The 13,817-nt window shown below is 46.9% G+C and overlaps 1 protein-coding gene across 1 annotated transcript in view; it reads right to left on the bottom strand.

The window, feature by feature from the left end:
* Positions 1–13,817, bottom strand: part of Aff3 (ALF transcription elongation factor 3) — a 478,688-nt gene that overhangs the window by 17,002 nt on the left and 447,869 nt on the right. The window contains exons 14-15 of the mRNA XM_059281654.1: positions 11,058–11,259; positions 7,737–7,864 (exon numbers count right to left, since the gene is read on the bottom strand). Coding sequence (XP_059137637.1) covers positions 7,737–7,864; positions 11,058–11,259 — 330 coding nt within the window. The remainder of the gene's footprint in view (positions 1–7,736; positions 7,865–11,057; positions 11,260–13,817) is intronic.

Here is a 13,817-nt window from a genome sequence, read left to right as displayed (position 1 = left end):
CGTTGTGGCTGAAGTCTTCCTCAGTAGAACGGGCCTGCTCCCTTCACCTTTGCTTTTCCAGTTCATCTCCCAGGAACCCACACCTTCAGTTGCTTTGAACACAGTGGTTCTCCTTCTTTGGCTACGTATCGACTGATTCGAACTTTGGCAATTTTCATCGTTACTACTTGTTCGCTTTCGCGTTCAAACAAACTTCTTAGACTGTTTTTAGATTCACAGTAAAACTGAGCAGAAACTATGTAATTCCCATGTATTCTCTGCCCCACACATGTACAACCTCCTTCATAACCAACATCCTGAAGTAAAGTGAGTGTAATGGTTAAAAGTGACAAGCCAGTGGTGACGGTCAGAAGTCCATGGGTCAGGGGTCATTTCTAGATGGTTGAGATCTTCTTGTAGGTTTGGAGTCATGACATCCAAACATCTATGACATCCCGCTGAGTCATGACATGTATCTGCTGTTACAGCATCAGAAGGAACAGAAGCGCTGCCATGTTTGGTCTTTGGCTTCCCACCCCAACAGACAACTAGAGCTCACCTCCAGTCCAAGCCTAGACTCGCTCCTGAGCTTCAGATCCCAGGATCTACATTTTGAGGAGAGTTTACAGTTTTCGCAAGTACTTTCTTGTTGCCAGATGTGTCTATGCTTCCCTTTTTACATTTCTCTTCTCTTAAAGACATACCTCACAAGTTAGCTTTCATCAGCTCTGGTTCTGGGGTCCACAGTTCAACTCCCTTAGAGTCAATCTGAAGCCTTGCTCCTTGACCAGTGTTTCTAAAACACAGTTTCTGTTGTGTCTCCATCTTGTTTCCAGTCCCAAAATCAATCTGTGGGACTTTTGACGTCAAATCTTAGTTCAGGTTAGGTATTCGCAGGGGACTTTGAGTTCCATCACCAAATCCTATATGAACTAAGTCTGACCACTGCCAGGAACTATTCCTAGTGGCGTCACCCATGCTTCCCCCTGTCTTTCCCACTGTCACAGAGAACTGGTCTACACTGTACTTCACGGGTAATTAATTACCTTCCAAGTTTACAGGGCCCCAGTTACTGCATGCATGCAGCTTGGCCACTGGCATATTTCAGCAGGGATCATGCTGCTGACCTTTTGGGTCTTCCCCACTCTACAGTAATCCTTGAATTGTACTGAATTTCTTCTGAGCCTAGGGAAGAGTGGTACCTTCTGAGAGGGTGCAGCATCATAGCCAATGAGCCGGAGAGTGTCTCCATGGCAACTTGAAATTCTCCACATCATTATCTGCTCTACACTCTAGTATCTAAGTTTGGTCATTTTCTTTGTGTCCTGTTTTGTAGACCTCGCCACTAAAAGATGTCATTTTAAATGCATTTTATTCCCAGGGGAAAAAAAGTCCTTTGGTCATAAGCTATGGCATCTTAGATTTCACAGGCTTTCTAAGTTACCCTTAGAGATGGCAGTAGCTGATAGCCCCTAATATGGGTTCCTCAATCAGTGCTGTTTTTATCTGCAGCACATGAATGCATTTTTCCAGCCTGATACGGACGCTGAGTCACAGACACACAGCAGTGCCTGTAGGTAAGTAACACATCCAATTTTCTGACCGGATCCTGGCAGCTACAACAGTAACCTGCCATGCTAAAAGAAAACCCGGACCATTTACAAACATGCTTGTTAGAATCCTTTTTGCATATAATGGAGGGCTCACTATCCTAAGCACTGAAAATTGCCTGCAGATTGGCCCATTTTCTCCTCTCAGGTGATTTCTACTGCTATGCTCTTAAATCAGGCCATTATAAAGTCATTGGGACCAATGGGGTGTCACTCACTCAGACTGTCCAGCATGGCTGTGGATGCACACTAACCTGAAGGCATTGCTTTCTACAGCCACAGACAAGTCGGTAGGAGAGATGAAATTGCCCTCGCCGCTGTCACAGGTACAGAATCTAATATACCAAAGGTTCTGAAATAAAACCCAATCATCTCAGCGTAAAACAGTTTTCCCATTGATTCTGCTTTTAACGTGGGAAACCTAGAGTTTTTAAACTTCTGTGATAATACCCTTTGCATTATTTTTCATAGTATTTGATGATGGTCATGAACACATGAATAAAAGTGCAATTAAACACTGTGAACGGAACTACACCCAGTCCTCGGCGGAAATTAGAACTGGTCGATGGCAGACCCAGAGCGCACAGCCGTGTGCATCTTTGTTCTAAGCGTTCTCCGTAACAAAAGCCATCGGTGTGTACTTGATCCAAACGGTACGCTTTCTCCTCTTCTCTTCTCCCACCGTCTCCACCTACAAACACACGGCCTTGGCTCAGAGCCACGGTGGGGTGTGAGTGACCTGACAGATCTCCCAGCACATGAGCTTTAGAAGCAGCCTTTGCTTTTTGTTCTCCTTCGTGGCTGAGGGAGAGAGAGAGATGAATGGTCTCCCACGGAGAGGCTGGCACACTGCTTTCTGTAATTCCTACCTCTCTGAAAGGCCGTCCCTCCACAGAGCAGGACTGTTTTGTGCACACTGGCAGGGATGAGAGCTCTCTGTGTTTGAACAAACAGGTTCCCGGGTGTGGAGAGATCGGGATGGTGTGCTCGGAGAAACCGAAATCCACATCAGACGGAGGAGCGGCAACAATGATATTAAATGAATTTTGGTCTGATGCCCACAATGTCAGCTGACGTGCCCTAGGGGTGTTACTGCGTCCTCAGACTTGAGGGTCTTGTTCCAAAACGAGACAGACCATGTGAAGAAGGGTTACGTATTTCTTTTTCACACACACAGCTGCTTTGTAGTGGTAGCTTGCAGAACTGGGTGGCACACTCAGGGCTTCATGCATGCTGGGCAAGTGCTCTGTCACCTGCTCCCACCCCCAGCACTCACTGTTGAGGGGGGAGTGTTTGGGGACTGGGGCCCCCTGGTGCTGATGTTGGCTGTCTGCACACGTCCCTGTGGATGCAAGGATTCAAATGCAGCTTTCCTACAACCTTGATATCGACTAGAACCCTAAGTGCCTGGAAGGTGGCTTCTCAGGCAGAGGAGTGCCCTTCCTCACGTTCCTGACAGGACTCACAGTACATTTTTCATGCTGTGCTGGCTAAGGGAGGCAAACATTCAATCATTGAAGAAATTTCTATGGAAACGGAAACTCATCAGTCTCTGTGTTCTTCCTCTCTGGGCTGGACATGTAAAAACGATCAATTTTAGCAAAGCCTAAAGACTTCCATAAGGGAGAGAAATCCTTTCTCTCCCACCTGAAGTTTCTCTTTTTGTTTTTTTTTTTTTGTTTTTTGTTTTTTGTTTTTTGTTTTTTGTTTTTTTGAGACAGGGTTTCTCTGTGTAGCTTTGCGCCTTTCCTGGAACTCACTCTATAGCCCAGGCTGGCCTCGAACTCACAGAGATCCGCCTGGCTCTGCCTCCCGAGTGCTGGGATTAAAGGCGTGTGCCACCACCGCCCGGCAATCTCTTTTTGTCTTTCCATTGGTCAGAAGAAAGTAAGGGCTCAGCCTGAGAAAGAGAATTCACAATGGAAACAATTCCCTAGGAACAAAAAGTGGGGTTCAGCTTTGCAGCCACCAGAAGAGGGTCTCCCCCAGGACCACAGTGCCACGGAAAGGGCCCCAGAGTCCCCTGCCTGGCTCTCATACTGCCTATGCAAAAATTCTAGTTGGTCTCCGTTGATTAAATCATGCAGCAGGAGATTCAACCTCTCATATACGGGAATCTTCCCATCCTCTATAAAATTAAAATCCTTTTAGCAAGGAGACTGCTGCACATAATTACATTACAAATGTCAAGCCCCCATTCCCTTCCTCCCACTCACATTTTACATGCTCATGGCCTTCGGTACTGTGTGTCCCAGGGAGTCTTCACCGTGTGCCGGGAGGGTTAGGTAGCTCTGCTCCTATTATTGGCATCATGGGGACAGATGGGACATTTGGTGGATTGGCTGAGTGCACTGGTCGTGACTGCCTCTTCTATGTGAAATATGGGCAGGGGACAGCACACCCTTCAGCAAGCAGCAGGCAGTGCTGGCCTCCAGCCCCGCTGGCTTCCAACACAGCAATATGGCTGGCGGGAGCCAGGCTTTATTTCTCGCCAAGCCTTTTACCACTTAGCTCCATGAATTTGGGACTCCTGGACTGAGGCTTCCCATCCCAGATCTCTCTCAATTTTCTTTGGCCAAAACTCCCCTGTCGCTAATTATGACACCAAATAATATATAGCTCACGGCTTTGCACTAATAAGACCCGTATCTAAGCTGCGAGGTGAAGCAAGTCTTGTCACTCCCGGACATAAATTCTCACAGATTTTGTCTTTTGAAAGAACAGTCTGTTAATCACGCCAGTGCCACCTTCCTACCGAGGCTGCGGCGCGGTAACTGTCATGCTTTTCATGCTTCTGCTGAATGTCAGGGGAGGAGGGTAGTCACACTGCCACAAGTCTGCACCCGCAGCTTACCAAGAACAAGCCGACCTTGATTCCGGTTTTAAAATAAGTGCTATCCCTTCAGTTCATTTGCATCCCCAAAGCACTAACTGGTGCTTAATTGGTAAGAAACACAGGAAACAAGATGTGTAAGAGCGTGAATTTAAATGTACTTTCATGCAGGTTCATGGAAAAAGAAAAAGATAGAAAAGTCCAGGTCCTCTGCTGGGGAGGGTATTTATAAATTCAGCTGTCTTTATTCAGTACTCATTCTTGACAGCCTGGTGGATTCAGTTGTTGTCTGAGTTGCATGTTTATTCAACCATTAACAAGTATTTATAATACAAAAGGATGAGTTTCCTTTTTTCTTTTTTTTTTTTAAAGCTACATGACGCAGCTTTAAGAACTAAATGACAGTCTGGCATCTGTTACTTTTTGGATCATCCTAACTGGCTTCCCATCCGCTCCTCGGATGCTCTGGTCCTAATGAGCTGGCCCTTCCCCTTCTTCTCCTGGCAGCCTCTCTGTTCATCTCAGTGCTGGTTGACACCCTCAGTGAACAGAAGCCAAGGAAAGTGACGGGCTGAGGACTTTTCCTGGTCAAGGAGGCCAAGGGCAAATGCTGTCAGCGTGAAAGAGGAGGAAGAGGAAGTGAGGAGGGAAGGAAAGGGGGACAGAAAAAGCCACCTGGGGGGGAGGAAGAGGCTTATTTATGCTGCCTGCCTAGGGATGGTACCACCCACAGTGGGCTGGGCTCCTACCCCAATTGGCACTCGAGAAAATACCACATAGACATACCCACAGGCCATTCTCATGGAGACATTTGCTTAATTGAGGTTTCCTCTTCCCAGGGGTGTCAAGTTGAAGCAAATTATGACAGAAGGGAAGGGAGAAAAGTGGGGTGGGAGAAAGGACAAGAAGGAGGAAGAGGAGGAAAAGAAGGGTGGTGAGGGAAAGTTGGAAGCGGAGGAGGTGTGGCCACAGCAGTCAGTAGTCACAGTAGTCACAGCAGTGGTCCCGTTCATGTGCTGCTCTCCTGACTGCAGAGTAACTGAGAACGAACCCATCGTGACATCCTAGCTGCTGCCCTGTACCTGATGCTTACTACAGAGCAGCTAGACATGGAAGACACTGGCATGTGTCAGGTGACTTTGACCTCTTGAGGGACAGAGATTTTCATGGTTTAAAGGAAGAGACAATGTTGGTTCCTTGCCTTCTGGGTTTTAAGAATCTTCCCACAGCTTCCTTAGATCAGTGGCTGTTTTAGTTTCCTGTTTATTTCACTATTAGAGATTTCAAATCATCTGGGGCAAGTGGCCACACCTCTCCATGTAATAGGCATGTAGGAGTGCTTTTCCACTTCATTGTACCATATCCCCAACAGAACAAACACTCCCAGCACAGGCAACAGTCAGGATCACAAATCTCGGCAACAGGCGGAGCCCTCTCCATTGGTACAGACAAGGAACACAATGAGAAACTTCCTATAAAAGTTCAAGAAGCTTCAGCTTGGCTACAACCACCGAGTCACTGCTCTGATTTAGGTCTTCAGTTTTGAACACTGGAGAAATCACTGAACTAATTTTCTCATGAATTCTTGCTTCTTTCTTTTCTTTATCATGCGCCCCAAACCAGATACCAGAGATGTTTGGTATTTTGAGCATCCCAATGTCTAATACGTCTGTGATTAGCTATGACATCCAAACACAAATTCCAAAATGACCTTAAACATCACTCTAATTGCCTCTGTTTTCAAAAATGGCTAAAGTTCACAGGGACAATTTCCACCACGAAGTCCTAATGAAGCTGTAGTTGACCAGCTGACCGGCCTCCTGCCGGCAAATGAGCACCTGCCGTACGTTCTGCTCAGCAAAGGGGAAGTGAAGGGAGGTAAGTGGTGGAGCAATCAAGGGAGGGGAGGATCGCATGCTGGGAGTTGGCATGCAGCTGCAGTAACCACAGGAAGAGACCTGGGCCTTCTGGCTGTCCACAGAGTTCCCCAAATTCAGCTAACTTGGCACGTGTTTCTCAAATGACACAAAGATGTGCATTTGGCTTCCAATCCCCAAACTCTGTGCCCTGGTTAATGTGTAAAGTAAAATTAAGACTTAAAAGTCTACCGCTCAGTATGGGAAAGCTGATGGAGAAGGAAATAACCAATGTGTATACTTGGGTGAGGGTGAGGGTGTCAAAGAGTGGGCAGGGGGCGTGATCACTCCTGCAGGGTGCCTGGTGCTCCCCAGACACTGCTGCTTATGTGGCAGCCCCAAGGAGAGAAGCAAAGCTGTAGTCACTGGTGTTATTTTCTTCTCAGAAGGGGCTGGGAGATGTTGAGACCAGTTTGTATTTTGACTTCCTGGGACTTACGGCTTGCAGTCTGTCTCTGCAGTTGGAATGGAAGCCAGCAGAGGGCAGGAATCTCCTGCACGAGGCTCCCCGAAGACTTCATTTATCCTGCCTCACGTGGGTCAGCTAACAACTGAATGCAGGATTCAGGCTGAACTCCCGCAACCCCATCCCCTCCCTCTAGGTGTTCCTTGACCTGCTTTCTCCCTGGGAGACTAAAGGATCTTCAGCATCATCTCAGCCTTTCTGATTGTGATTTTTCTGCCTCCCAAGAGGATGGCTGGACAGTCTTCTTCACCTCCCTCTCCTTTCTCCTTTTCAGCTCATGATGGGTATGGAAGATAAATTCAGGTTTTAGCAGAAGTGGCCAAAGGAGGCCAGGCTGCTTTTCCTACATAAGGCCTGTTTACACTGTTAACAAAGAACCCACATCTTGGGAGAAAACAGCCTTCAGGAGCAAATCACTATTATTCTTTGGCTATTATAGTTTACAAAACCAAAAGTGCTTTTTTTTTTTCCTGATAGCATAAAATCACCAACATCCCATAATACATATCCTTAGAAATAAGACTCACTGGAGGGGCTGGAGAGGCAGCTTAGTGGTAAAGGGCATGTTCTGCTCTTGCAGAGGACTTGGGTTTGGTTCCAGCACCCACACTGAGCAGCTAACTGCCTGTAGCTATAGGGGATCCACGAGCACCCATGCTCATGTGCACATACCCAGACAGATACATACATAATTTAAAAAGAAACAAGACCCATCAGTGCACTTTGCCTGTTTTCTGAGGTCGTGGGTGTCAGCTCCATTAGCCTTGGGGATCCTGTTTATCCAGGGGTGTACACTAAGTTGGAGCTTCCTTTGAGAGGGACATTTAAATGACCATATCACGCCAGGGCAAACAGCCACATCGTAAGTGAGAGGTAATGGTCTTTCCTTCTACTTTCTCTCTCCTCATCGTATTAAGAAGGCCCAAACTTACATGTCATCGAAGATCAGTTTCTGTCTCTTGCAGTCCCTGTGGCCATTGGAACCTGGAGACCATGGCTCAGTCTGTGGCCGTGACTTGGTATGGAGCATGCCATTTTCGGAACTGTTGTGAGCTGCTTTCTAAACAATGAATAACACAGACGTCATTGAGACACTGACGACCACCCGGCTGAAAGAGCTATTAGACAAAACACCTTTCATCTACAGAATACTGCTTGTTCTGTATTAGAAATGATGCTAATTTTGTTTCAATAAAGGAAAGGTAATACAGGCTGTGTATTCTTTACTCAAAATACTGGGGACACGTGATTGAGTATTTAGGGGATGGGACCCAGGTCTAAGTATGAAACTCATCTATGTTTCTCCTTATACATATAATACTTATATATACATTAAAGCAATTATATGTAATATACTCTAAAACAGTTTTGTGATTCTTTTTGACTCCGACCTATCATAGGGATCAGGTGTGGTGTTCATCAAGTTTCAGCTTTGGGAGCCCTTTGGATTAGGGGTGCCCAGCTTGTACACGTCTAGGTCTCAAGCTGAGGACTTCTGCACCCTGTTGTCAAAAGCTCTTCTCACAACAATATCAAAAGGGAGGTCTGATGCTTCCTTCATGGACGGGGAAACTGAGACTAGGCAGGTTAGGCAGCTTTCTCAAGTTCTACTAGTAACCATGCGTGGGGGCCCTGGAGCGAGGGCTTCAGTTTTATTTTTCCCTATTTACACATATACCAGAATCATCGGGAGACCTGTTCAAACAGATTGCTGGTTTAGTTTCTGTTTTAGTAGATCTAGGGAAGAGCTTAGAAATCTGCATTATTTCTTCTTCTCTTCCTCCTCCCTCCACACCCCTCCAGATAAGGCTTTGATATGTCACTCAGGCTGACGCTGAACGCTAGGATTGCAGGTGTGTACTATCACACCCCCCGAGAGAATCTGTGTTTGGATCACACTCTCAGACGGGCCCTGGAGCCAAGCTTTCTCCACTGCCTCTCTATGACGTCCCTCCCAAGAGCTACCATTCACGTCGGGAACGGACTGCTTCTCAGCACTATCTGTGAAAAATAGTGCGCAATGCAATTATTTAAAATATTAGTAGTCCTACCACTACTGAGGTTACAAAGCAGCCACTCTGGGCTGGCATATGGGCTAGGGAGCGTGTGTCTGTTCACAAGACACAAACTATTCCCTCTGAAGTAACTGAACATATACACAAATGCATTTTTAGGTATGGGCCAATGTCATGCATAATATTTAAAGGATTAGAGTCTGTTGTACATGACCAAGAAGATCGAATGTTTAATTTCTAAAATTGTTCTTGAAATACTTACAATGGTGTCCACTTAACTCTCTATAAAAGGGGAAAAACCAGGAGGATGGCCGTGGTAGCCTCAAAGGCTGGCTTCTGTGTTCTCTGTCACTCAGACTCACGGGCTGGTGCTGACTTTGACATCATGTTTCTTGTGCCTGGAATGTCACTGTGACTTGCCCTGCCTTTTAGAGGTTGTCCACTGGGGGAACTTGGGGCTTGTGGGCCAAATCTGGCCCTTTCTGTGAGTGAATGTTTACCAGGAACCAGCTGTGCCTGTGTCTTTAAACAGTGTCCACACCTGGGTCCTCCCTACAATGAAGACCATCATAATCAGTAGGTGGGACGAGCTGGTGCAGACCACAGAACCATGACGCATTTACCATCTGACCTGTGGTACTGGCAGGAAGTGGAGGCCAGGGATGCTTCTTGGGACCCTACAGTGCACAGGACTGTCCCGACCATGAGTGGCTACACGGCCCCAAATACAACAGTGCCGAGAAGTCCCACATCACAGAAGAAGTTTGCTGCTCCTGGTACCAATCAAACCTCTCTGAGTCAAACGCCAGGTCACCGTGAGCATGTTTGGCAGTGATGAGGGGTGTGATTATGGATGTATAGGATTCCCTGTTCCAGGCTCTCTCCCTAGCTGGGTTCACAGCTCACGGTGATGCAGAGGCGAATCTGCTGAGTGGTCACCACATTAGCTTAGCTCGGTGCCTGGCCTAGGACAAGTACCTGCTTAGAGAGCATCTACTTGGTGAAGGAGTAAGTGAAATAAGTAAACGGTTCTGCTTCTCAGCACACCACAGATGACTACGATGTAAGGCTATGAAGGCAAAGAAGACTTCTGTTTGTTTTAAAACCTGAGTAGATAGCTTTTCATCCCATGTTTCTCTAGTGGAGTCTTCCTGAATTCTTCCTGCCTAGGACTGAAGATAACTGCTTCTGCATGTGGGTGCAGAGAAAGGCGTGCTTTGGAGATGTGCTAAGACTCAGGCTCCCACAGAGCTTTCTGCCAGCTTTCTTGCATCTTAAATCCATGGGGAAAATGCTAAGTACCGGCCCCTGCCGAGCATCTTTCTCTGCATAGTTTTTTTTTTTTCCCCCTCAAGACAAGAGCTTCTCTCTGTAGCCCTGGTTGTCCTGGAACTGGCTCCGTAGACCAGGCTGGTCTTGAACTCAGAGATCTGCCTGCCTGTGCCTGGAGTGCTGGGATTAAAGGTGTATGCCACTGCCTGGAGCACAGTCCTGTTCTTAAGTCTTCTCTCTCTCTCTAGCCTCACAGAGCCCTGCTGGTTTTGACAGGCACAGTGACCTGGGTGAACTCAGGCAGAGCATCTGGAATTACAGAACACCCCAGGGAGATGCTGCTCTCATAGGCCAGTGAGAGAAATGTGGAGGAACTAAATGTCAGTGGTATCTAGAGGGGCTGGAATAAAGAAAGAGCTCAGAGAGATTAAGCAACTGGCCCAAGATCACATGGAAGCTAAAACACCTATACCCCAACCCAGGGGAATATCAGAACCACACTAGAATGGATGGGTAAAGGTGGAGTTAGAAACCTCTGACTTTGGCCATTCCACTGGTAGACAAGAGTGGGTTGAGAGGCCTGTAATGTTGGCATGGGTTTCAGCTCCAAATATATGAGTCATGTATGGGTAAGACATTTTCCCAGCACAGAAAAATGGCTGGTTTAAAACTCCCAATTTCCTTTGTCTGGGGATGGTGTTACTCTGGGTCTGAAATAGTTCCAAGAGGCTTCATAAGCAGAAGGGGCTTGGAATTTCCACTGGGCAGGCTTCTTCCTTCATATTCCACTGGGAGAGAAGAGGAGGAGGAGGACTTTTCCTCCATTAGATCTCCCTAGAAGATGCCTTCAGGGGTTCAGCATGGGACCTCCAGCATGAGCGTCAAGTGTGCTCAGTCAGGGACAGAGTGGTGGGCTAACCCAGACTTTCCCGCCAGTTTCCTTAGAAAAGCAGGGCATTGACAAACCGTGAGGTCTCCAGCATGTGGCTGCAGCTGGCTGTCAGCCTTAGGCTTTTTGTTGGTGGAGGCAGAAGTCAACATCCCATTGCCATGAGGGCGGCTGGAAGAAGTCAGGTCCTCGCCGGAGTATTTGTGTTTACACGCATCCGAGAGTGGCGAAGTGGGTGACCGGAGCATTTTCTCATTTTTGTTGATTGGTATTGCCAAGCTGAAAAGAGAAACAGTAACGGAGTATCACAGACTGCCCGGGAAAAAAGGCCATGTTTCTCCCACGACCCAACCTCCCATTTAAAACCTGGTGGCAGGGAGACGTTTCTTGGGAATTATTAGGGCAGAAGTGACTTTATGGCATGGGGAGCACAGGAAACAACAAACACATCTCATGCGTTGTTCCTTTACTCCATCAGGATACACAGTCACCTTGAGTTCCTGCCAACGCAAGCCTACGAGGACTAACACGTCCACACTTTTGAACCTTTCATCTAGGTATCTACAAGCTTTTCCTCACAGGTGTGAGCCCCTTGGGAAGGTCTATCAACAGTCAACAACAGTAACCAAGCTCTTAGAGGGCACTGGCCAGCATCTGAGCTTGTAAGATGCAGTCACAGAATGGCAGGGTGACTCCAAGGCCTAAAGCCCCCTACCAGCAACTGAGGTTTTGAATTCACCAGACACTGATCAGAATAAACACAGAACTGGTACCTGAAATCAGTTTCTGACTCTTAGCTCTTATGTTTACCTTAAAGACCACTGTCTATTCTTAAACAGAATTTCTCTAACATCAACCATTAGAGAACAGGTTCACTTATATTAAAGTCTTACAGTGATGGCGATGCTTGTTACTAGGGATCCATGTGTTTTGCATTAGGAAAAAGAATCATTTGTGGAGGATACGTTATCCTGAAATAGAGTCAACCACTGCTAACTAAAGAATCATGTAGAGTCACCTAATACAGTTTACAAACAACAACTACAACAGAACAGGAAAACCAACGCAAATTTAGTTGTGACTCCTGGGGTCATGATGGGTTAATTGTATATGTTGGTTATCAGAGCAAGCAAGCCATTAAAGTCACTTCAAAGAGCAATTTCCTTAGCTCGTAGTCACAGTGGGAATCTCAAGCACTGGCCTCTAAAGCAAGCAGCGAAGTTTTTAACATCATGCAAATAGGTACATGTGGGGACAGAATACCTGGTTCCAAAAGTACTGAGTAACATGTTAGAGACAGCTGTCCTGGATGAACCCAGAGCTCTGTCTACTGAAGGGAAGGATGCCGCCCTGTTAAGGCTAGATGTGAAAAGCCTAAACGCAATCATTTCTTGACATCTGAGTGAAAGAAGACCTGCCTCTAAGTATTTTATTTTTACATCCTTTATGTGTGATGAAAAACAAATGATGACATTAAACATAACCATGGGTACGTATGACTGCTGCTCCTTCATTCTCGCAAGTGTACATTCTCTGCAGAGCCTCCCAGCGGGGCATCAGCTCCGTGTTCTCCCGCGGTGGTAAAGCCGGCAGCAGGATCACAGTTTCTGAGATGCACAGACCACCACCTCTCCCGGAAAGAACTCTGTACACTTTCTATCACATGGTGTCATCTCTGAGCGTCAGCACAACAAGCAGACCTGGGAAGGCTCTGCCAGACAGTCGGGAGAGCAAGAGAGCTTTAATCTGAGGTCCATGAATCTGGTTGGCAAGAGAGTTCCTCTCATCTCTCACCGGGACATTTCCTCCAGTTACAAGCCAGGGCAAGGCTGAGAAGAATGGTTAAGCTGGAGTCATCTTAGCAATACCCACGCTTGTGTCTTAGCAGAAACCACGGGTATTTTCTTGTCATACTACGGTTGCTTCAGACACCTTGAAATAATATCATTTGTGCTCATTGCTATGCAGCAGTTATGACTGTCACTAGATAGGAAGGTTATTTAATGCACCGAGACATGCACAAAGCACACACTATACATTAAAGAGTAGAACTATTCTGGGGGCAAGGCCCCTTCATTCCCATTTCCCTGGTCCTCGGGAATGCAGAGGACTGCGGAAGCCCTGAGGATCCGCTCCCTCCTGTGCAGGGTTTCAGCAGCATCCTCAAGGTGATCCCCGCAGCACTGTGGACCTGTGTGCCTCTGCTCTCCAGGTGCCTCTTCGGCTTTCAACGCTGCTCTCCATCTTTTCCCAACCTTCCAGTTTACATTTTTATGTGCTGCGCAGAACCATTCATCTCCCTTAAAAAACCCTGGGTGTACAGTCAGGGAGAGTGAGAAGTGTCTCAGTAGAGGAAAAGTGGGGTCTGTGCCGAGGTGCTTCTAAATGAAAAGGCCTCTATGACGGATGCTAAGCTACTTGCTTTAATGAATGCCTGGGACCTTGCCTTGCTGGAGGACCATTTATCACAGAGGGAGGTGGTGTGTGGTGGCCCGGTGCCTTCAGAGGAGTCACTGGGTGGCGGCTTGACCTTGGAAGCACAGATCCTTTCTAAGTTCACAACCTGCCTACACCCAAGAGCTTAGGTGTCATCTTAGGTTCTTATGTTCTTATGTGCTTAGCAGCTGCTATTAAAATAATTGGCTTGTAAGGTCTGGTGATCAAGTTTTTGGGGAAAAGACATCTTTGGGGAGTACAGAGCTCAGAGCTGTGTGTGCTTGGTCACTGGTCTCTGGTTACAGGTAAGGGCCTGATGCAGCTATGGGAAACAGAGCACGAGGCTCACGTTAGATATAATTGTAAGTCTTGGGTTAATTTGAGGGAAGCAGGCCTGCAGA

Source organism: Peromyscus eremicus, chromosome 16_21, assembly GCF_949786415.1.
Source record: "Peromyscus eremicus chromosome 16_21, PerEre_H2_v1, whole genome shotgun sequence".
In the NCBI taxonomy this organism is placed as follows: domain Eukaryota; kingdom Metazoa; phylum Chordata; class Mammalia; order Rodentia; family Cricetidae; genus Peromyscus; species Peromyscus eremicus.
Note: the sequence above shows the minus strand (reverse complement) of the source record. Positions and strands in the feature narration are given on the sequence as shown.